At 38.9% G+C, this 25299-nt stretch overlaps 1 protein-coding gene and 1 pseudogene across 3 annotated transcripts in view; one reads left to right on the top strand and one right to left on the bottom strand.

The window, feature by feature from the left end:
• KIF4A (kinesin family member 4A) overlaps window positions 1–25299 on the top strand; it is a 122107-nt gene that overhangs the window by 80613 nt on the left and 16195 nt on the right. For all 3 annotated transcript variants that reach the window (XM_044236094.1, XM_044236096.1, XM_044236095.1), the window contains 5 exons: window positions 3462–3545; window positions 4108–4221; window positions 18633–18788; window positions 18915–19015; window positions 24106–24235. In XM_044236094.1, the coding sequence (XP_044092029.1) occupies window positions 3462–3545; window positions 4108–4221; window positions 18633–18788; window positions 18915–19015; window positions 24106–24235 (585 nt within the window). The remainder of the gene's footprint in view (window positions 1–3461; window positions 3546–4107; window positions 4222–18632; window positions 18789–18914; window positions 19016–24105; window positions 24236–25299) is intronic.
• Window positions 14120–15424, bottom strand: LOC122897701 (annotated as a pseudogene).

The following is a 25299-nucleotide window of genomic DNA, read 5'->3' as shown; positions in this document are numbered from 1 at the left end:
AACAACTAGGCACAAGAACAGCAAGGATATCAAAGACTTAACAATACTATAAACTAACTAGACCTAATAGACATCTATAGACTACTCCAACAATAGCAAGGTATACAGTCTTCTCAAGAACACATAGGACATTTCTCCAGGATAGTCTGTATGTTAGGCCATAAAACATGCCTTGATAAGTTTAAAAGGGAAAAAAGTAAGCTTAAAAGGAATAAAATAATATAAAGTATACATTCCAACCACAGTGGGATGAAATAAATAACAGAAGGGAATTTGGGAAATTCACCAATATGAGGAAATTAAACATAGTCCTAATTAAATAAAAGCTCAAAGAGGAAGTCACATGAAAAATTTTTGATGACTAAAAACAAAAAGACATAATATACCAAAATTTATGGGTCGCAGTTAGACCAGTATTTAGAGAGAAATTTGTAGCTGTTAATGCCTATATTAAAAATGAATAAGGGCGCCTGGGTGGCTCAGTGGGTTAATGCCTCTGCCTTCGGCTCAGGTCATGATCTCAGGGTCCTGGGATCGAGCACCGCGTTGGGTTCTCTGCTCAGTGGGGAGCCTGCTTCCTCCTCTCTCTCTGCCTGCCTCTCTGCCTACTTGGATCTCTGTCAAATAAATAAATAAAATCTTTAAAAAAAAATGAATAAACATCCCAAATCAGTAACCTAGACTTCCACTTTAAGACACTGAAAAAAGAAAAATGAGCAAACTAAACTCAAAGCTAGCAGATGGACAGAAATGTTAAAGGTTAGAGTGGAAATCAATACAATAGAGAATGGAAAAAAATAATAGAGAAAATCAGTGAAACCAAAAATTGGACCTTGGAAATGATTGACAAATAAGGACAAATCTTTAGGTAGCCTTAAGAAAAAGAGAGAGAAGATTTATTACTAAAATTAGGAATAAAGAGAGGACATCACTACTAGTTTTCAGAATGAAAGGATCGTAAGGGAATACTATGAACAACTCTATGCCAACAAATTAAATAGCCTAAATGAAATGGGAAAAATTTTTGAAAGATACAAATTACTAAAACTGACTCAAGAAGAAATAGAAAATCTTTACAGGCCCATAACAAGAGATTAATTTACTAATTTAAAACTTCCCAGAGGGCACCTGGGTGGCTCAGTGGATTAAGCCTCTGCCTTCAGCTCAGGTCATGGTCTCGGGGTCCTGGGATTGAGGCCCACATCGGGGTCTCTGCTCAGCAGAGAGCCTACTTCCTCCTCTCTCTCTGCCTGCGTCTCCGCCTACTTGTGATCTCTCACTCTCTGTCAAATGAATAAATAAAATCTTCAAAAAAAAAAAAAACTTCCCAGAAAGGGGGCGCCTGGGTGGCTTAGTTGGTTAAGCTTCTGATTCCTGATTTTGGCTCAGGTCGTGATTTCAGGGTCCTGGGATCAAGCCCTGATTTAGATTCTGTGCTCAGCAGACAGTCTGCATGAGGATTCTCTCTTCGTCTGCTCCTCCTTCTGCCCCTCCCCCTGCACTCATGTGTGCATTCACTCTCTTGAATGAATGAATGAATGAATGAATGAATGACTTACCAGAAAGAAAAGCCCTGGCCTGGATGGCTTCACTGGTGAGTTCTATCAGACATTTAAAGAAGAAATGATAACAAATTTTCAGAAACTATTCCAAAAAAACAGAAGCAGGGAAACATTTCCCAGCTCATTCTATGAGGCCAATACTTCTTGATACCAAAACCAAAGATATCACAAGAAAAGTATAGACAAATATCTCCTATAAATATAGATGTGAAAGTCTTCAACATAATACTAATAAATTGAATCTAGCAACATACAAAAAGAATGATATACCGTGACCAAGTAGGGTTCACATGGGGAAAAAAAAAAGATGTAAGCCTTCCTTAACATCTGAAAATCAGTTGATATATTACACCATATCAGTAGAATAAAGGACAAGAACCACATGATTATCTCAGCAGACAAAAAATATATTTGACAAAATCCATCACCCTTTCATAATAAAAACACTCAGGAAACTGGGGAACTTCCTCAACCTGTTAAAGGGCATTTACGAAAAACCTTCAGCTGACATCATAATAGGGAAAAAAAAAAAGAATACTTTCCCCCTAAGATCAGGAACAAAAGAAGAATATCCTTTCTTGTCACTTTTATTCCACATTGTCCTGAAGGTTCTAGCCAGGGCACTTAGGCAAGAAAAATATATAAAAGACAAACAGATTGGAAAGGAAGAAGCAAAACTCTCTGTTAGCAGGTAACATGATTGTGTATGTATAAAATACTAGAGATTCTACTAAAAAACTAGGAAAACTAATATACGAATTCGGCAAGGTTGGAGGATATAAGCTCAATGTACAAAAGTCAGTTGTATTTCTATACACTAGAAATGAATTTGAAAATGAAGAAAACAATTCCATTTATAATAACATCAGTAAGAATAAAATGGTTAGGAATAAACTTAACAAATGTAAAACATACACTAAATTCTATAAAACATCATTGAATTAAATAAGTAAATAGAAGGATGGCCCATGTTCATGGCTGGGAAGACTTAATAATCTTAAGATGGAATATCTCCCCCTCCTAAAAGAAAACATGGAATACTCTCCAGATTGAGCTACAGATTTAGTACAATCTCAGTCAAAATTCCTACTGGCTTATTTGCAGAAATTCACATGCTGGTCCTAAAATTCATATGGAAAGGAAAGTGATCCAGAAGAGTCATAACAATCTTGAAAGAGAAGAGTAAGTTTGGAGATGTCACATTTCCTGTTGGTAATACATCCATCACCTCACATAGTTACCTTTTTTTTTCAGTGTGGAGAGAACACTTAAGATCTACTCCTTAGCAGATTTCAAGCGTATCCAGTATTACTAACTATAGTCACTATTATATATAGATCCCCAGAACTTACTCATTTTATCACTGAAAGTTTGCACCCTTTGCCCAGTTCCTGGTAACCACCAATACTCTGGCTCTATGAGTTTGACTTTTTTAGATTACACATCTAAGTGAGATCATACAGTATTTGTCTTTCACAGTTTGGTTTATGTCAGTTAACCATTATGACCTTTGGGTTCATCCATGTTGTTGCAAATGGCAGAATTTCCTTTTTATTGGTGGCTGAATAATATTCCGTTATGTACATATACCTCATTTTCTTTATCCATTCATCTGTCAACACTTATGTTGTGTCCGTATCTTGGTTACTATGAATAATGCTGCAATGAATATGAGAATGCAGATACCTCTTCAAGATACTGATTTCATATTTCATTTCCTTTGAATATATACCTAGTAGTTGGATTGCTAGATTATATGGTAGTTCTATTTTATTTTTTGAGGGACCTCCATAATGTTTTTCATAATGACTATTACATTGAAAGGCTCTTTAGTTATGTTATAAGGTTTTATGTTAGCTAGCTTAATTGCAATTAAAAGCCTGACTTTTTTCTTCTCAGGACCGTAAGAGGCAATATGAACTGCTCAAACTTGAAAGAAACTTCCAGAAACAGTCTAATGTGCTCAGACGTAAAACTGAGGAGGTAAGAAAATCCAATCTACTAAGTCAAGAAACTTCCAGAAAAATCTAATTTACGCAGACATAAAACCAAGGAGGTAAGAAAATCCAATCTACTAGGTCACCTTCAGGCTTAGGTGCTGATAAAGTCGTATCCCTTAATTGAGCCAGTGTCCTGAGAAACCAGTGATACCAATCTTGGCCAGCAATTCCTTAGTCTTAATCCCTGTGTATATGTCATGAACTGTGAGCAGAAAAAAATCTGAAGAAAATGGTACTATTCAAATAAAGATTTTTTTTTCCAATTGGGCTTGCTTCTTTCCAAAAAAAAAAAATGCAGAGTAATATTGAGAAGTGACATTGCCAGACACTTTCAGTCCACAGTACTTCTTTGAAATATGTACCTCTCCTAGGCTCTCAAGCAGTAGCTGTTCACCAGTATTATGTACACAGAGACTTAAAAGTTGATTCCTATAGGAATTCAGACCCATAGAATATTTTCATTTTTCTTTACTAAGAAAGAAAAATGGAAATTAAATTTTTTTTCACTCTTCAATTCGACATTACCATGAGCCATTTTTATTTAGGCAGCAGCTGCCAACAAACGTCTCAAGGATGCTCTCCAAAAACAGCAGGAGGTTGCAGATAAGCGGAAGGAGACTCAGAGCCGTGGAATGGAAGGCACTGCTGCTCGAGTGAAGGTATGGGCAGCTTATGCTGCCATTTTTCTTACCTACATCAGGGATAGGGAAAACAAGGAAAATCGCTTCATTTTGGTTGAGAATTAAACACTTTAAAATCTGAAGTCTTACCCGAAAGCCTGATTTCCTAATGATACCTTTGAATATCTTTGAACAGATGTTAAAGACCAAGAGTAGAGAACCCTTTCCATCCCTGCCTCTATTGAGGTTCATTTAATTTTTTAACAGTTTTACTGAGGTACAATTGAACTACAATAAACTATACATATTTAAAGTGTACAATTTAATAGGCTTTGACACATGCACCCATGAAATCAACACCACAATCAAGACAATGTCTATGTCCGTCATGACCAAAACTTACTAGTTACCACTTTGTAATCCCTTCTCCCCCCCCCAGTCCATCCCTCTCCTTCCCCATCTCTAGGCAACAATTAATCTGCTTTCTGTCACTGTAAATTAGTTTTTATTTTCTAGAATTGTGTAAAAATTGAATCATACATATTTTCTTTTTCTGACTTTCATTCAACATTATTATAACAAGATTCATCACTGTGGTTGTGTGTCTCAATACTTCTTTCCTTTTTGTTGCTAAATGGCAGCATGCTGATGGCTGTCCCACAATTTATTTATCTATTCACCTGCTGATGGACATTTTGTGGTGTTTCCATTTTTTTTTAAGATTTTATTTATTCAAAAATTTTTAAAAAGGAGGTCAGAACTTGAAGGGACACCTGGGTATATGTTAATTTAATGGCTGTATTACTCTGCTTGGAAATAGCTTTATTAATGTTTTCTAAATAAATGTATACTCAGTGCAAAATAATCTGGAAATGCAAGAAAAGCTTTAAATAATAAAATTAGAAAGTGCTGATAAAAAAGGATTTTATTTATTCATTTGACAGACAGAGATCACAAGCAGGCAGAGAGGCAGGCAGGAGGAGGAAGCAGGCTCCCTGCTGAGTAGGGAGCCCAACATGTGGCACCCCAAAATCACCACCTGAGCCAAGACAGATGCTTAACTGATTGAGCCTCCCAGGCACCCCATCTTCCCCATTTTTTAATTAGGTTGTCTTTTTTTTGTTATTACATTCAGTTAGAATTCTTTATATATTCTAGATATATCTAACAAAGGACTTTTATGTTTTGTAAATTTCTCCTGGGCTATAGCTTGCCTTTCCCCTTTTTAACAGTGTCTTTTGAAGGGCAAGCCTTTTTAATTTTGATGCCATCCTTTTCATTGACATTTTTTTTCTTTTATGCTTAGTGGGTTTTATGACCTGTTTAAAAAATTATTGCCAAACCCAAGATCACTAAGGTTTCCCCCTAAATTTTCTTCTAGAATTTTTGTAAGTTTGAATTTAATTCAATTTATTTTATTTTTATTTTTTTATTATGTTCAATTAGCCAACATATAGTAGTACATCATTAGTTTTTGATTTAGTGTTCAACAGTTCATTAGTTTTGTGTAATACCCAGTGCTCATCACCACACATGCCCTCCTTAATTCCCATCACCCAGTTATCCCATCCCCCAACCCATCTCTCTTTTGTAACCCTCAGTTTGATTCCTGGTGTCCAGAGTCTATCATGGTTTGCCTCTCTCTCTGATTTCTTCCCATTCAGTTTTCCTTTCCTTCCCCTCTGTGGTCCTCTGTGCTATTCCTTGTGTTCCACATATGAGTGAAACCATATAATTGTCTTTCTCTGCTTGACTTACTTCACTTAGCATAATCCCCTCTAGTTCCATCCATGTCGATGCAAATGGTGGTTATTCATCCTTTCTGATGGCTGAGTAATATTCCATTGTATATAAGAATCACATCTTCCTTACCCCATTCATCTGTTGAAGGGCATCTTGGCTCCTTCCACAATTTGGCTATTGTGGACATTGCTGCTATGAACATTGAGGTGCATGTGCCCCTTCTTTTCACTATGTCTGTATCTTTGGAGTAAATACCTATAAGTGTAATTGCTGGGTTGTAAGGTAGCTCTATTTTTAACGTCTTGAGGAATGTCCATACTGTTTTCCAGAGTGGCTATAACCAGCTTGAATTCCCACCAACAGCATAAGAGGGTTCCCCTTTCTCCACATCCCCGCCAACACTTGTTGTTTCCTGTATTATTAATTTTGGCAATTCTAACTGGTATAAGATGGTATCTCATTGTGGTTTTGATTTGTATTTCCCTGATGGCTAGTGATGTTGAACATTTTTTCATGTGTCTGTTAGCTATTTGTATGTCTTCTTTGGAGAAGTGTCTGTTCATATCTTCTGCCCATTTATTGATAGGATTATTTGTTTTTTGGGTGTTGAGCTTGAGACATTCTTTATAGATCTTGGATACCAGTCCTTTAACTATAACATCATTTGCATATATCTTCTCCCATTCCGTGAATTGCCTCTTAGTTTTGTTGACTGTTTCCTTTGTGGTGCAAAAGCTTTTTATCTTACCCAGTTTTAAGCTTTACATTTAAGTTTATGATTCATTTTGACTTGACACCTTTGTCAAAATCAATTGTCCATAAGTCAATTTCTAGATTCTATCCCATTGATCTATGTGCCTGTCTTTATGCTAATAAAGCATAACACCAACATGTTTAATCACACTAGCTTTATAATAAGTTCTGAAATCAGGTAGTATAAGCCCCCAAAGTTGTTATACTCTTTCAAAGTTATCTTGGGAAAACTAGGTGCTGTGCATTTTCATATAAATTTTAGAATCAGCTTGTTGATTTCCATAAAAACTCTACTGGGAGTTTGATTAGGATTACATAGAATCTGTAGGAGAATTTATATCTTAACAATATTGAGTCTTTTGATTCATGAACACATGCACCTCTCCATTTTTTTTAAATCTTTAATTTCTCTCAGTAGTGTCTTAGTTTTCAGTATACTGGTGTTACACATCTTTTGTCAAATATATTCTTAAATATTTCATATTTTTATGGTAGCGGAAATTTTTTTTAAGTTTTTTTTTTTATTTGACAGACAGAGATCACAAGTAGGCAGAGAGGCAGGCAGAGAGAGAGAGAGAAGGAAGCAAGCGCCTTGCTGAGCAGAGAGCCTGATGCGGGGCTCAATCCCAGGACCTGGGATCATGACCTGAGCCGAAGGCAGAGGCTTTAACCCACTGAGCCACCCAGGCGCCCTGATAGCAGAAAATTTTTTTATTTCAATTTCCAATTGTCTGGACGTATTCATTGGTTCTTATAGCTCTTTTATTTTTTTATAAAAATTTTATTTATTTGACAGAGAGAGATACAGCAAGAGAGGGAACACAAACAGGGGAAATGGGAGAAGCAGCCTTCCCACCAAGCAGGGAGCCTGATGTGGGGCTTGAACTAGGACCCTGAGATCATGACCTGAGCCGAAAGCAGATGCCCAACAGCTGAGCCAGCCAGGCACCCCTTCTTTTTATTTTTTTAAAGATTTCATTTATTTATTTGACACGGAGAGAGAGAGAGAGAGAGCACAAGGAGGGGGCACGGCAGACAGAGGGAGAGGGAGTGGGAGAAACAAGCTCCCCACTGAGCAAGGAACCCAATAGGGGGGCCCAGTCCCATGACCCTGGGATCATGACCTGAGCTGAAGGCAGATACTTAACCAACTGAACCACCCAGTCTTTATAGCTTTTTTTTTTAAAAAAAAAAAAGATATTATTTATTTATTTGAAAGAGGATGTGAGGGGGAGGGTCAGAGGGAGAAGTAGACTCCCCATTGAGCAGGGAGCCTGATGTGGGACTCGATTCTGGGACTCCAGGATTGTGACCTGAGCTGAAGGCAGTCACTTAACCAACTGAGCCACCCAGGCACCGTGTTTTATAGCTCTTTTATAGAGGCTACATAGACAATCATATCATCTGCAAATAGAGACCATTTTATTTACTTATCAGCTTTGTATGCCTCTTTTTTAAATTTGATCTTGTCTTATTGCACTTGCTAGAACCACCAGTAAAATATTTAATTGAGTAGGTGAAGAGACAGCCTTGCTTTGTTTCCAATCTTAGGGAGAAAACATTTCAATCCTTCACCATTAAGTATGATACTTGATATAGGTTTTAGTGTATGTCTTTTATCAGTTTGAAGAAGTTCCTGTCTCTCCCTGGTTTGCTGTTAAGTTTTTATCATGAACGGATGCTGGGGTTTTTTCCAAAGTTTTTTCTGAATCCTATTGAGATGATCTTATGGTTTTTACTCTGTTAAGTATGGCAAATGACATTGATTTTTTTCAACTTTATTAAGGCGTATCTGACATACTATAAGATTTACCTTTTGTAGTGTACAATTCTGAGAGTTTTGACAACACATACAGTTGTATAACCAGCATCACAAGCAAGGTGTGGGATAGTTTTATTGTCCTCGCTAATTCCTCTATACCTATGGTTAACTCCTCCCACAACCCTAGCCATTAGCAAACATTCATTTGTCTTCTGTCATGATTGTTTTCCCTTTGCATCAGTGTCATATAAATAGAAACATATTAAAAAAAATACAGCATGACTTCTTTCACTTAGCATAATGCTTCAGAGACTCATTTATTTTGTTGCATGGATCAGTAGTTTTTGCCCTTTTTTTTCTGAGTTGTATTCCATTGTATGGATGTCCCAAAGTTTATCTATTCACCAATTAAAGGATATCTTAGAGGTTTTTTCCCAGTTTTTGGTGATTGTGAATAAAGCTGCTATAAAAGATTTCTGTGTAAACATAGGTAGACATTTCACTTGGGTAAATGCCTAGGAGTAGAATTGCTAGGTCATATGGTAAGTTTATGTTTAACTTTATAAAAAACTGCCAAATTGTTTATCCAGTTGTTCATTGCTGGTTTATAGAAATACAATTGGTTTTTGTATATCAGTTTCCATCTTTTGACTTTATTAGTCTAGCAACTGTTTTGTAGGTTCTTTGGGATTTTCTACAGACAGTCATGCCATCTGTAAATACAAATATATTTCTTCCTTTCTAATCTGTATGTCTTTTATTTCTCTTACTTGTCTTTTACATCAGGTTGGACCATCAAGATAATGTTGCATAGGAGTGGTGACAGTAGACACCATTCTGTTTTTTGTGATCTTGGGCAAAGGATTTAGTCTTTCACCATGAAGTATGATATTAGTTGTAGGGTTTTCATAGATATCCATTATCAGATTGAGGAAGTCCTTTTTTTTAAGACCTTATTTTACTTGAGAGAGCACAAGTCAGGGGATGGGGGAGGAGCAGAGTTGCTGAGCAACACAGACCCATTGCAGGGCTTGATCCCAGGACCCCAAGACCCAAGCTGAAAGTCAGATACTTAACTATCTGAGCCACCCAATACAAAACAGCCTTATGTATTCTTAGTTTGTTGTAAGGTTTTATTCTGAGTGTTGTGATATTCAATTATGAAACCAGCCTTACGTTCCTTGGATAAACTCCACTTGGTTGTAATACATCATCCTTTTATGTATTATCAAACACAGCAGTATATAAAACTAAAATTTTTCTAAAATAAAAATTTTATGTAAAATTTTTGCATATCTGTTCATTTCTGTTGTTTTCTTATAATGTCTTCATCTGTTTTAGGTATCTAAGTAATGTTGGCCTCTTTGAATGAGTTAGGAAATACTCCTTCTTTTTCAATTGTCTGGAAGAGTTTGTAGAGAATTAATATTGTTTCTTCTTTAAAAGTTGGGTAAAATTGGGGCGCCTGGGTGGCTCAGAGGGTTAAAGCCTCTGCCTTCGGCTCAGGTCATGATCCCAGGGTTCTGGGATCGAGCCCTGCATTGGGCTCTCTCCTTGGTGGGGAGCCTGCTTCCTCCTCTCTCTCTGCCTGCCTCTCTGCCTACTTGTGATCTCTCTCTGTCGAATAAATAAATAAAAATCTTTTAAAAAAAAAGTTGGCGGGATGCCTGGGTGGCGCAGTTGGTTGGACGACTGCCTTCAGCTCAGGGCGTGATCCTGGAGTCCCGGGATCGAGTCCCACATCAGGCTCCCAGCTCCATGGGGAGTCTGCTTCGCTCTCTGACCTTCTCCTCGCTCATGCTCTCTCTCACTGTCTCTCTCTCAAATAAATAAAATAAAATCTTTAAAAAAAAAAATTAAAAAAAAGTTGGGTAAAATTTTCCAAGTTAAATCATCTGGGCCTGAAGGGGGGTTTTTTGTTAGATTTTCTTTGGGGAGTAGGTGGAAATTAACTAAAACTCAGGATTGTTTTTTTTTTTTTAAATAACTGTAGGATTGCTCGGATTATGTACTTCTTCTTAAGTAAGCTTTGGTAATTTGTGTGTTTCAGTGAGCTTGTCTGCTTCATCTAAGTTGTCAAATAAAGTTATTCATACTATTCCCTTATTATCCTTCTAAAGTCTAAAAGCTGTGGTAATATCATCTATCTCATTCCTGTTATTGGATGTTTTGTACCTTTTTCCTCTTTCATGATCAATTTGGCTAGAGATTTATCAGAGAACCAGCTCATTCTTACTAATGGTTAAAATGGTAAATTTTATGTCATGTATATTTTACCAAAATTTTTTTAAAGATTTTATTTTTATTTATTTGTCAGAGAGAGAGGAGCGAGAGTGAGCACAGGCCAACAGAGTGGCGGGCAGAGTCAGAGGGAGAAGCAGGCTCCCCACCAAGCAAGGAGCCCAATGTGGGACTCGATCCCAGGAGGCTGGGATCATGACCTGAGCTGAAGGCAGCTGCTTAACCAACTGAGCCACCCAGGCATCCCTATTTTACCAAAATTTTTAAAATGTTCCCAAAACCCCAACTCATTAGTTTCTAATATAATCTTTATTATTTCCTTACTTCTGGTTTGGATTTAATTGGCTTATATTTTTTAGTTTCTTAAAGTAGAATCTGAGGTCATTGATTTCGATGGGTTTTTTGGGGGGGCAAGGGGCAGAGGGAGTAGGAGGAAGAGAATCCCAAGCAGGCTCCATGCCCAGCACAGAGCCTGACAAGGTACTCAGTCTCACAACCCTGAGATCATGACCTGAGCTGAAATCAAGAGTTGGACACTTAACCAACTAAGCCACTCAGGTGCCCCTTCTTCTTTTCTAATATAGGCATTCAGTGCCATAAATTTCCTCTTAAGTAATCCTTTAATAACATCCCACAAATTTTGATACTTATATTTTCATTTTCATTCAATTCAAAATATATTCTAATTTACCTATTGATTTCTTCTTTGACCCATGGGTTATTTACAAGTGGGTTATTTAGTTTCCAAATATTGGAGTATTTTTATAGATATCTTTGTGTTATGATTTCTAATATAATTTTATTGTGGTTAGAGAACATTGTGTGACTTGAATCCTTTCAAATTTGATGAGGCTTAGAATATGGTCAGTCTTGGCAAATATTCTATGTGTACTTGAGAAGAATATGTATTCTGCTCTTGTTAGAGAAAGTGTTCTATAAATGTCAATCTTTTCTATTTGATTGTGCTGTTCATTTCTACTGTATCCTTGCTGATTCTCTGCCTACTTATTCTATCATTTATTGAGATATGGGTATTCAAATCTCCAACTGAAATTATGGATTTGTCTTTTTCTCCTTGTAGTTCTGTTTTTGCTTCATGTGTTTTGAAGCTTTGTTATTAGTGATGTAAATAATTGGGATTAATTGAGCTTTTCATTATCACGAAATGACCTTTTTTATTCCTGGTAAAATTCTTTGTCCTGAAATCTACTTTTTCTGCTAATAATATAGTCCCTCCAGCTTTTTTTTTTAACTAATGCTAGAATATGTGTGTATGTATATATATATATATGTATAATATACACACACACACACACATACATACATACCTCTCCTGATCCCCCTGCTTGTGAGAGAGAGAGAGAAGCAGAATCCCCACTGAGCAGAGAGCCCAATGCGTGGATCAATCCCAGGACTCTGAGTTCATGACCTGAGCCGAAGGCAGACACAACCCGACTGACCCACCCAGGTGCCCAAAAAGATTATTTATTTATTTGAGAGATAGGGAGTCTGCACACGAGAGAGAGGGAGAGTGCGTGCGTGCTCATGAGGGGAGGGGCAGAGGAGAGGGAGAAGCAGACTCCCCACTGAGCAGGGTGTCCAATCTTGGGCTTCATCCCAGTACCCTGGGATCATGACTTGAGCTGAAGGCAAACACTTAACCAACTGAGCCACGCAGGAGCCCCTAGAATGGTATGTATTTCTTAATCCCTTTGGTTTTAAGCTATTTGTGCCTTTGTTTTTAAAGTGTATTTCCAGGGTATCTGCTGGCTCAGTCAACAGAGCATGCAACTCTTTTTTTTTTCTTTTTAAAGATTCTCGTTTATCTATTTATTTGAGACAGAGCACAAGTGAAAAGGAGGGGCAGAGGGAGAAAGGGATTCCCCACTGAGCAGGGAGCCCTATCCAGGGCTCAGTTCCAGGACCCCGAGATCATGACTCCTGAGCCAAAGGCAGATGCTCAGCCAACTGAGCCACCCAGGTGCCCTGAATAGCATACAACTCTTAATTTCAGGGTCATGAGTTTGAGCCCCATATTGAGTGTAGAGATTATTTAACTTACATAAATTAACTTTAAAAAAATAAAGTTTGTTTCTTGTAGGCAGTATATAGTTGGGTCTAAATTTTATGATCTAATCTGACAATCTGCATTTTAATTGGGGTATTTAGATCATTTGCTTTTAATATAATTATTGATATGGGTAGGCTTGTCTCTATTTTCTTGCTATTTTCTATTTGTCCCATCTCTTCATCATTCCCTTTATTTTGTTTGTTTTCTGACTTCTTTTGGATCAACTGAGTATTTTTATGATTTCATATTATCTCCTTTGTTGGCTCATGTATGGTTTTGATACTTAAATTAGAAATATAAACATTAAGGATTAAGTTCCTTTGAATACTTGACTCCTTTACCATTATGAAATAATCTTTTTTATCCTCAGTAATATTCTTTGATTTGAATTTTACATTATCTGGCATTAATATATCCACTCACTCCACCCTTCTTTTTTTTGTTTGTTTTTGTTTTTTTTCCCAATTTATTTATTTTCAGAAAAACAGTATTCATTATTTTTTCACCACACCCAGTGCTCCATGCAATCCGTGCCCTCTATAATACCCACCACCTGGTACCCCAACCTCCCACACCCCCGCCACTTCAAACCCCTCAGATTGTTTTTCAGAGTCCATAGTCTCTCATGATTCACCTCCCCTTCCAGTTTACCCCAACTCCCTTCTCCTAACACCCCTTGTCCTCCATGATATTTGTTATGCTCCACAAATAAGTGAAACCATATGATAATGGACTCTCTCTGCTTGACTTATTTCACTCAGCATAATCTCTTCCAGTCCCGTCCATGTTGCTACAAAGTTGGGTATTCGTCCTTTCTGATGGAGGCATAATACTCCATAGTGTATATGGACTACATCTTCCTTATCCATTCGTCCATTGAAGGGCATCTTGGTTCTTTCCACAGTTTGGCGACCGTGGCCATTGCTTCTATAAACATTGGGGTACAGTTGGCCCTTCTTTTCACTACATCTGTATCTTTGGGGTAAATACCCAGGAGTGCAATGGCAGGGTCATAGGGAAGTTCTATTTTTAATTTCTTGAGGAATCTCCACACTGTTCTCCAAAGAGGCTGCACCAACTTGCATTCCCACCAACAGTGTAAGAGGGTTCCCCTTTCTCCACATCCTCTCCAACACATGTTGTTTCCTGTTTTGTTAATTTTGGCCATTCTAACTGGTGTAAGGTGATATCTCAATGTGGTTTTTTTTTAATATGTTTTTAAATATTTTTAAGGTTTAAAAAGTGTTTAAAGTTTGTAGTTCCTAGTAGGAAAACATTATCTGAATGAATACCCTAATGGCAAACCATTGTAGAATGTTTCAGTTGCATGGGGAGCAGAGGGGTAGGGACTCTCTTCACAGCACCCCAGCTTTCTTCATGAGAAGATCGGAGGTACACTGGTTTGTATTATTGCGACATCCATTAGGTGATCGAAGTTGCTTTTCCTTCAGCAAGGGCTTTCTTTGTCAGAAGGGCATTATGCTTGACCTCCAAATTTGGCTGACAATTTACTGATGGGATTCATAACCTTTGGGTTGCTCTGATATTTTGACATATTCGCTGGGTTCTGGGCCACATCCTGGATGGCCACCATAACTTCTGGATCCTGCATGGCTGCAAGAACTTCTGGATCACTAAGAATTTCATTGAGCCCAGGCATTCCTGCCATTCCAGGCATCCCCCCTGCCACTCCAGGCATTCCTCCCGGAAAATTACCAGGCATTCCCCCAGGAAAGCCACCTGGGAAAGAGCCATACTGAGCTCCTGATTGTCGTCTGGCTTCTTCCTCCCTCTGGGCTCTCTGGTGTTCTTCCCGAGCCTTCTTAACCCTTTCTATTCTTTCTTTGATCTCTCGCTCTTCACGTTTTCGCTCATATTTTCTCCGATGTTCAGCAATTTTCTGGGCCCTCGGCTGAACTTCTTTCAGCATCGCACTAGCATCTTCATCATAATCCAGTTTGCAAGCAAGGGCAAGATCATGCGCCGCTTCTTCCCAATGGCCCAGAAGTCTATGTGCTTTCCCGCGCCACTTATAAGGCTGAGCTGAATCAGGATTTATTTCAATAGCTCTGTCACAGTCTCGAATGGCAGCATTTGGCTTCTGTAATTTGATGAAGACACTGGCTCTCTTGGCATACAGAATGGCCAAGCGAAGATTTAGTTTGATGGCATCTGTGAACAAGTCAATGGCTTTCTGTAGTTCACCATCATTTAGGGCATCAATGGCAGCCACTTTTTTATCATTTGCCTGAACCATCATTTCCTCGGTTATCTCTGCATTTTCATCTCCCATTTCTTGAGGGGCATCGGTATCTGGTTCAATCACACCTTCATTGTCAATTTCTAGATCACTCTCCTCACTTGATGGTTCATCTGTCTTTGTTTTCCTCCGCCTTCTTACTATCTGGTTTTTCTTCCTTGATACTGTCTTCTGATTTAGTTTTATTAGTGGCAGATGGTATTTTACCCCCCATGCTCTCCACCCACTCCTGCAGGAAACGCATTTCCTCGGTGTGCAGAACGCTCGGATCCTGCTTACACATTTTCACGAAAGCCCGAAGCTCGCTCACTTTGCGGGGGTCCATGGTCCAGAGGCAGTGGCAGGCGGCAGGCGCTGCTGGGGTTGCGACCCGATTCCAGGCGCGGGTACTAGCTCAGCGTGATCGTGTAGAAGGGGGTGGCTCTCTCAATGTGGTTTTAATTTGAATCTCCCTGAGGGCTAGTGATGATGAACATTTTTTCATGTGTCTGATAGCCATTTGTATGTCTTCATTGGAGAAGTGTCTGTTCATATCTTCTGCCCATTTTTTGATATGTTTGTCTGTTTCGTGTGTGTTGAGTTTGAGGAGTTCATTATAGATCCTGGATATCAACCTTTTGTCTGTACTGTCATTTGCAAATATCTTCTCCCATTCCATGGGTTGCCTCTTTGTTTTTTTGACTGTTTCCTTTGCTGTGCAGAAGCTTTTGATTTTGATGAAGTCCCAGAAGTTTATTTTCGCTTTTGTTTCCTTTGCCTTTGGAGACATATCTTGAAAGAAGTTGATGTGGCTGATATCGAAGTCAAACTCTCTCTCTTCGCAGATGACATGATTCTTTATATGGAAAACCCAAAAGACTCCACCCCCAAACTACTAGAACTCATACAGCAATTCAGCAACGTGGCAGGATACAAAGTCAATGTGCAGAAATCAGTGGCTTTCTTATACACTAACAATGAAAATACAGAAAGGGAAATTAGAGAATCGATTCCATTTACTATAGCACCAAGAACCATAAGATACCTGGGAATAAACCTAATCAAAGAGGTAAAGGATCTGTACTTGAGGAATTACAGAACACTCGTGAAAGAAATTGAAGAAGACACAAATAGATGGAAGACCGTTCCATGCTCTTGGATCGGAAGAATAAACATTGTTAAAATGTCTATACTGCCTAGAGCAATCTATACTTTTAATGCCATTCCTATCAAAATTCCACCGGTATTCTTCAAAGAGCTGGAGCAAATAATCCAAAAATTTGTATGGAATCAGAAGAGATCCCGAATTGCTAAGGAAATGTTGAAAAACAAAAATAAAGCTGGGGGTATCACGTTACCTGATTTCAATCTTTATTACAAAGCTGTGATCACCAAGACAGCATGGTACTGGCATAAAAACAGACACATATACCAGTGGAACAGAGTAGAGAGCCCAGATATGGACCCTCAACTCTATGGTCAATTAATCTTTGACAAAACAGGAAAAAATATACAGTGGAAAAAAGACAGTCTCTTCAATAAATGGTGCTGGGAAAACTGGACAGCTATATGTAGAAGAATGAAACTCGACCATTCTCTTACACCGTACACAAAGATTAACTCAAAATGGATAAAAGACCTCAACGTGAGACAGGAATCCATCAGACTCCTAGAGGAGAACATAGGCAGTAATCTCTTCGATATCATCCACGCTTCTTTTAATTACTTTTAAGCATGGTATGCCTCCATCAAAAGTGAAAATGTTCTCACAGAGATGGTTACTTTTATAAACTAAATTTAGTTTTGTTTGCTTAAAAAATTTCATTCATCGACTTTAAAGATTAAGAATGCATATCTAATTATGTCTCCTAAGGCAAGAGAAACAAAAGCATAAATTGGTAAGTAGGTAGTACATCAAAATAAAAAGCTTTAGCACAGTGAAGGAAACCATCAACAAAGCAAGAAGGCAACCTACTGAATGGGAGAAGATATTTGCAAATGATATATCCAATGACGGGTTATTATCCAAGATATATAAAGAACTTGTACAGCTCAACAACAGAAAAGCAACCAATTTTAAAAACGGGCAGAGGACCTAAACAGACATTTTCCCAAAGAAGACATACAAATGGCCAACAGACACATGAAAAATTGCTTAACATCACTACTCACCAGGGAAATGCAGATCAAACCACAATGAGATATCACCTTATACCTGTCAAAATGGCTAAAAACAGAAAGACAAAAATAACAAATGTGGGCAAGGATGTGAAGAAAAAGGAACCCTCATGTCTTGTTGGTAGGAATGTAAATTGGTATATCCACTGTGGAAAACAGTATGGGGGCTCCTCAAAAAAATAAAACTAGAAATACCATATATCCAGTAATTCTGCCACTGGGTATTTATCCAAAGAAAACAAAAACACTAATTTGAAGATATTTGCACCCCATGTGTATTGCAGCATTATTTACAGTAGCCAAGATAAGGAAGCAACCTAAGTGTCCATGGATAGATGAATGGGTAAAGAAGATGTGATACACACACACACACGCACACACACACACACACACACACACACACACACACACCCCACAGTGGAATGTTACACAGCCATAAAAAAAGGATGCGATCTTGCCATTTGTGACAACATGGATGGACTTAATACCTCTAGGGTATTATGCTAAGTGAAATAAATCAGACTGAGAATGCCAAATAGCACATGATTTCACTCACATGTGGAATCTAAAAAACAAATGAATGAACAAACAAAAAGCAGTCAGACCTATAAATACAGAGAACAAACTAATGGTTGCCAGAGGGAAAGGAGGAGTAGAGGCATAGAAAAATGGGTGGAGGGGAGTGGGAGGTACAGGCTTCTAGTTATGGAATGAAGTCAGAGGAATAAAAATAATAGCATCAATATAGTCAGTGATATTGTAATAGTGTTGTATGGTGACAGATGGTAGCTACACTTGTGGTGAACAAAGCATAACATACAGAGATGTTGAATCACTATGTTGTACCCGAACACTTGTGTAACATTATGTGTCAACTATACTCAAGTAAAAAAAAGTTTAAAAAGAATGGGTATCTGTGTAGTAAATAGAACAGATAATCAAAATGTATTTCAGGGGCACCTAGGTGGCTCAGTAGGTTGAGCCTCCGCCTTTGGCTCGGGTTGTGATCTCAGGGTCCTGGGATTGATCCCTGCATCGGGCTCTCTGCTCAGCAGGGAGCCTGCTTCCCCTCTCTCTGTGCCTGTCTCTCTGCCTACTTGTGATCTCTCTGTCAAATAAATAAAATCTTTAAAAAAATTTAAAAATGTATTTCAATTCCTTATCATGACTAGTTAAGGACAAGTTAAGGAGAAAATGGAGAAGGCAAAGATGGTCTTTAGAAATGCTAGGATATGTAGAGAAAGATTTTCTGCAGAAAGTCTCTTTCTTATGACCTTTTGGGATATTGCTGTTAAAAAGCTCTTGGAGAGCTATTACAATTTTGGGTGAGTGTAGGCATGAATGGAAGTCTCACTTCTACTTATGTGGGCTCTGTTCTGAGTGAAATTAAGTCTGGAGCTGAATCTAGTCCATGGGCCAGAGATCCCTTATCCCTAACCCAACATCACCAATCTCTCTTCTAGAATTGGCTTGCAAATGAAATTGAGGTTATGGTCAGTACTGAGGAAGCCAAACGCCATCTGAATGACCTTCTTGAAGATAGGAAGATCCTGGCTCAGGATGTGGCTCAACTCAAAGAAAAAAAGGAATCTGGGGAGAATCCACCTCCTAAACTCCGGGTGAGTGCCCTTCTGGAAGGAGATACATTACCAATAACCAGACTCGGCCCTCCCCAGGAACCCTTGCAACTTTGGAAGATTACTTTCCTTTGAGCAGCTCACCCTCATTCCCACTGTTCTTTACAGAGGCGCACATTCTCACTTGCTGAACTACGTGGTCAAGTTTCTGAGTCGGAGGATTCCATTACAAAGCAGATAGAAAGCCTGGAAACTGAAATGGAGCTCAGGTAATGTGACTGTCTCTAAAGCATTATAATTTATAAGAATTTAGGCCTGGAATCAAAATAGAACCTATCAATCCAGTAATTCAAATGCTTGTTTTTCAAAGGCTTTGTGATGATAGGGAAGTGAGAAAACGTAGCAATTTTTTTGAACCATACATTTCACTAGACACGTTAGATACATTTTCTAATTCAACCCCTCCCTGTGAAGTATTATTATACCTTATGAGGTAACTATCATTCTTTTTTTTAAGATTTTCTTTCTTTATTTGAGAGAGAGAGAGCACGTGAGTGGGGGTTGGAGGGGAGAGGGAGAAGCAGGCTCCCCGCTTAGTGGAGACTGGTGCGAGACTCGATCCCAGGACCCAGAGATCATGACCTGAGCCGAAGGCAACTGCTCAACTGACTGAGCCACCCAGGCATCCCCTAAGTATCATTCTTATGACTTGAAAGTTCTAAACAGAAGTTCAGAAATCTTTTTTTTTTTCTAAATTTTTCTTAATTTTTATTTTTTGAGAGAGAGAGCATGCAGGGACTGGGGCAGTAGGAGAAATCCCAAGCAGACTCCCTGCTGAGCATAGCTCAATGCAGGGCTCAATCCCATGACCCCGAGATCATGACCTGAGCCAAAATCAAGGATGCCCAACTGACTGAGCCACCCAGGCACTCTAGAAGTTCAGAAATCTTAAGAAACGTGCTCAAGGTTATACAGAGCTGGGATTCAAAACCTGGTCTAATTCCAAAACCCATGCTCTTTGTGTTGCACCACATGTTAGTATCTCTGAAATGTAGAACTGGCTAAAAACAAAACTTTAGAGAAACTAATCAAGAACCAATGCCAGAAGAGCACCAGTACAGAAGGAAGTGAACTTTAGGGTTCATCAGCAAAGCAGATATAATTGGAAGTAACAGTGTCCATGAGCATTAGATAAGTAAGGAAAGCACATAACCCAGTACTTGACATATCAAAAGTGCTCAGTGAACATTCTCTCTTTCTCCTTTTCTGGCTCTAAGACCAGAAATTATGGTGCTCTCATCACTATTACTGTCTTTTAAGTATCTAGGACATCCAGAAGCAATCAAACTTTCACAGAGGTTTTCTAGTGTTTAAGGATAATAGAACTGTATCGCCCAGGAGACCTTAAAGATCATTTCAATTCATTTCTAGCAACACGTACTAGCTGTTTATCTTTGGCTGTGTCTGTAAATCACCCAACCTCTGAGTTTCTGCTTTGTGCCGCACTGGATGCGCCCAGTTGGGATACAGAGAAAGTAGATGGCATCACCCCGGCTTTCAAGTAGAAATAATATAATGACACAGTGGTGTGTTGGAATCATTTGTTAAAATTGCAGGTGTGTTGTAAACCCTTGAGAGCTTAGCACATTGATACCAGAGAAACTAGCAAAGGCTAAAAATTGGGTTGGTTTTTTTTAAGTGCTGGTTGTGAAACTTTCACCTGCACACCACTGGGCATAATTAAATGATTAATTAAATGATTAATTAATTCACCTGTTAGGCAGGTGCCAAGTAGAGAGCAATTAAACAGAGGTGATTTTAGTCAAGGCAATTTCCCTAAAGCTGATGAGACATAAACTAAATTTTTAAAAAAATATCTAAGGGACATTAATTATCAGAGGAGATAGGAAGGGCCATGACAGTCCTGAAGTGTGCTAGCTAGCCCACCTCTTTCAAGAAGCCTTCCCTAACACTTCATCCCCCACTAATCCTCCTCTCTAAACCACTTCAGAACTTACAGTAGCCAGTCATATATGTGGTACAGTGGGTGTATGTTCTCTTTGTATTTATTAATTTTTTACATTTATTAGTCTTGTCAATATAAGCTTATTGAAGGAAAGGACTATATATTAGACCAGAGTTCTTGAGGCATGGTTTGCAACCCCTAGGGTTCTCTGAGCAATCAAAACAATTTTCATGATAATATTAAGATGTCATTTGCCATTTTTACTCCATTGACACCACGATGGTGCAAAGCAACAGTGCTCATACCATAGCTTGAATGAAGGCAGTGGACATTAGTCTGAACTAGGGGTCACTGTATACTTCACCACCACACGCTCTGAGTTGTTTTTTAAAATCAGTTTTACAGGGTGCCTGGGTGGCTCAGTGGGTTAAGCCGCTGCCTTCGGCTCAGGTCATGATCTCAGGGTCCTGGGATCGAGTCCCACATCGGGCTCTCTGCTCAGCGGGGAGCCTGCTTCCCTCTCACTCTCTCTGTCTGCCTCTCTGCCTACTTATGATCTCTGTCAAATAAATAAATAAAATCTTTTAAAAAATTTAAAAAATAAAATCAGTTTTACTTAAGAATGGCTTTGATAGGGGTGCTCGGCTAGCTCAGTTGGTAGAACATGCAACTCTTGATTTCAGGGTCTTGAGTTCAAGCCCCACGCTGGGCATAGCACCTACTTAAAAAAAAAAAAGAATAGCTTTGGTAAAGCAGTACAAATTATTAATTTTATTAAAAAATTTCAACCCTTGAGTTCAAATTTATTTAGTATTCTGTGTGATGGAAAAGGAAGAACACGCAGACCACTTGTGCTGTTTTGCTGAAGTCTCAGACTTGTGTAGAGGAAAAGCACTTGTGCAGTTGTTGGAGGTGTGAGCTCAATAGGCCTCTTTTCCCCATGGAACATCCGTTGTACTCAAAAGAAGCACTGATGAACTATGGGTATTCCGGCTTGAGTACTTGGCAGGCATTTTCTCAAAAGTGAACAGAGTGAGCTTGTCACTTCAAGAAAAACTACTGGCAGTGTTTGTTACCAAAGATAGAATTGAGCTTTCAAGCAAAACTTAGAATTCTGGAAAACTTTTTTATTTGCCCCCAAGAGCTTGACAGTTTTTCTTAACTTTTCTGAGGAGACCAGTGGTGATTACTAAGAGTTGTTTATTTTTTTTTTACATTATATAATGAAACGTGTTAACATCTGGACACTTTACAACATTCAGCATTGTCCAGATGATATGTTACAGAATCATGTGTGGGTAAATAAATTCAGATTGCAAGATAGACCAATGGATTTTAATATAAGAAAGTAAGAAAAGTTTACTTAGCAGTGGTTTCAGAGTCCACATTTCAGCTAATTTTTTTAAAGATTTTACTTATTTACTTGACAGACAGAGATCACAAGTAGGCAGAGAGAGAGGAGGGGAAGCAGGCTCCCTGCAGAGCAGAGAGCCTGACTCGGGGCTCAATCCCAGGACCCTAGGATCATGACCTGAGCCGAATGCAGAGGCTTCAACCCACTGAGCCACCCAGGTACCCCACATTTCAGCTAATTTTTAAGGAACTACCACTTGGTTTTTAGTGTGGTCTCAAAGAAGAATATCCAGTTATCTGAATAGGCTATTAAAATGCCCCTCCTTCAAAAATAAAATAAAATAAAATAAAGATAAAATGCTCCTCCTTGCTGCAAGTACATATCCATATCACAAAAGACTGATTGCAGAGGGAGATGTGAGAATCCAGTTGTCTTCTACTAAGTCAGATACTACAGAGATTTGTAAAAATGTAAGAGTCCCACTCTTCTCGCTAAATGATTTTGTTGTTTTAGAAAATGTATTTTTCATAAACTACATTGTAATGGATTATTATTTTAAGGGAATTAGTGAATGTTTCATTTTTTCTCAGTTTTACTTTCAGTATTGTAAATATCTTTAGGTACAATGTATATGAACACAGTTTCTCAGAGGTCCTCAATAATTTTTAAGAGTGTAGAGGGGTCCTGAGACTCTAAGATTTGAGAACTGCTGTCTTGGATTATTTTGGTCCCCTTCTTCTTTTTTTTTTTTAAAGATTTTATTTATTTATTTGACAGAGATCACAAGTGGGCAGAGAGGGAGGAGCGGAAGCAGGCTCCTTGCTGAGTAGAGAGCCCTGTGTGGGGCTCGATCCCAGGACCCTGAGACCATGACCTGGGCTAAAGGCAGAAGCTTTAACCCACCGAGCCACCTGGGCGTCCCCATCTTCTTTTATAGTACTTTATGTAGCAGTCCATTTCTCATGTGCTGCTCACTGCACACATTGCAAATTTGCGAAGGAAGCTGTTAATGAAACTGAAATACTGTGTAAACCCTGGTCTCAGGTCAGACTTGATCAGAAAGCATGTGTAAGCTATAAGCAGGGTCAGGGTATCTCATCTTCTTAGAAATCTCTCTGTCCTGTGGCAGGCAATTCAAGATAACCTCTCACAGTCCGAGCCATAGGTCCCAATTTGGTATTTGGTTCCAGCAAAGAACATCTACCTGTTTGTCCTTTCTTAATTTTTTTTTAAGATTTCAGTTTATTCATTTGAGAGAGAGAGAGAAAGCACAAGCAGCAGGGTGGGACAGAGGGAGAGGCAGATTCCCCACAGAGCAGGGAGCCCAATACAGGGCTTGATCCCAAGACCCCGAGATCATGACCTGAGCTGAAGGCAGCCACTTAACTGACTGAGCCACCCAGGCACCCTACTGCTTGTACATTTGAGAAGTTTTTTTCCTTCAGGTCTCCAACCTGACTCTTCTCCTTGCACAATTGAACCACTATATCATACTCTGAACTTAAATGGCCTCAAGACAGGGGCGCCTGGGTGGCTCAGTGGGTTAAGTGCCTTCAGCTCAGGTCATTCATTATCTCAGGGTCCTGAAATTGAGCCCTACATTGGGCTCTCTGCTCAGCAGGGAGCCTGCTTCCCTCCCCCTTCTCTCTCTCTCTGCCTGCCTCTCTGCTTCCTTGTGATTTGTCTGTCAGATAAATAAATAAAATCTTTTTAAAAAAATGGCCTCAAGACAAAGTCACATTGCAGTCAGCACACTGCAACAGAAACCCTACTAAAACAAATCTTTCCAAGTCCCACTATATGACCCATTTATTTCAACCAGTATTTAATAAAAATAAAACCACTTGGATAGTCTCTCAGATTCCTTTTGTATCAGGATTTGAGATACTGTATAAAATCCTAACCAGATGACTCAGTCGTTATTTAAATGCTGTTTCACTGATACCTCCATCCATAAACCTATTGGAAGAGCCCCACAGAGCTCTCCTCCTTGGTGCTGAGGATGCTAGCAACAAGTCTCACTGTGTCTTTCCTTGAAGGAGTGCTCAGATTGCTGACCTTCAGCAGAAGCTGCTGGATGCAGAAAGTGAAGACAGGCCAAAACACCGCTGGGAGAATATTGCTACCATCCTGGAAGCCAAGTGTGCCCTGAAGTATTTAATTGGAGAGGTAAGCATCACTCTTCCTACCAGCAATTAGGGGTCTGGCTGGATAGGTTGCAATGTTAGCCAGGAATATCGTTGTAATGTCATTGCCACTTTTCATGGTAGAAGCTGCAGTGACATTAGTATTAGAGAAATAGTCTTATGGGTAAAGGCTGGTGTGAGCAAGTACAGGCCAGTCACGTAGAAAAATATATGACTTGCAAGTTGATACCTGTCATGCCTGACATACAGCAAGTACTTGCTAAATGTCTGCTATTAGTACTGGGAAAATAATCAGGATGCCAGAGTAGGCCACTGGTTAAACATGAACTATTATACTACACTACTTTTAAAACACCTATGAAACATGTATTGAAATTTTAAGGCACAATCTAGAAGAAAGGAAACATAATCGTCTTTTAACCTACACTCATCTTAAGGAAAGTGCATCCTCACTGAGTTTAAAATAATACATCATCTTACATGGTCACAAGCGGAACTGAAGTCAATGGCCTCTGGTGACTGAGGCATCATCCCTTCGAGACAAGCATACAAACTCTCAACTCTGGAAGTTTTGAGCGATGTTATCCTTTATACATTTTTGGATCGGGTTAGCAGATTCGTCCTACCGAATAGGAAATCCTGATTAGTCTGGTGAACACTGGTATTCATGTTCCCCATGCAGGCTAGTAGGGACTATAAAACCAGGCCAGGGTCATAGGGAAGCTCTATTTTTAATTTCTTGAGGAATCTCCACACTGTTCTCCAAAGAGGCTGCACCAACTTGCATTCCCACCAACAGTGTAAGAGGGTTCCCCTTTCTCCACATCCTCTCCAACACATGTTGTTTCCTGTTTTGTTAATTTTGGCCATTCTAACTGGTGTAAGGCGATATCTCAATGTGGTTTTAATTTGAATCTCCCTGAGGGCTAATGATGATGAGCATTTTTTCATGTGTCTGATAGCCATTTGTATGTCTTGATTGGAGAAGTGTCTGTTCATATCTTCTGCCCATTTTTTGATATGTTTGTCTGTTTCGTGTGTGTTGAGTTTGAGGAGTTCATTATAGATCCTGGATATCAACCTTTT

This window comes from Neovison vison, chromosome X, assembly GCF_020171115.1.
Source record: "Neovison vison isolate M4711 chromosome X, ASM_NN_V1, whole genome shotgun sequence".
NCBI classification, from domain to species: domain Eukaryota; kingdom Metazoa; phylum Chordata; class Mammalia; order Carnivora; family Mustelidae; genus Neogale; species Neogale vison.
The sequence above is the reverse complement of the archived record's forward strand: the minus strand, read 5'-3'. Positions and strand labels throughout refer to the sequence as shown.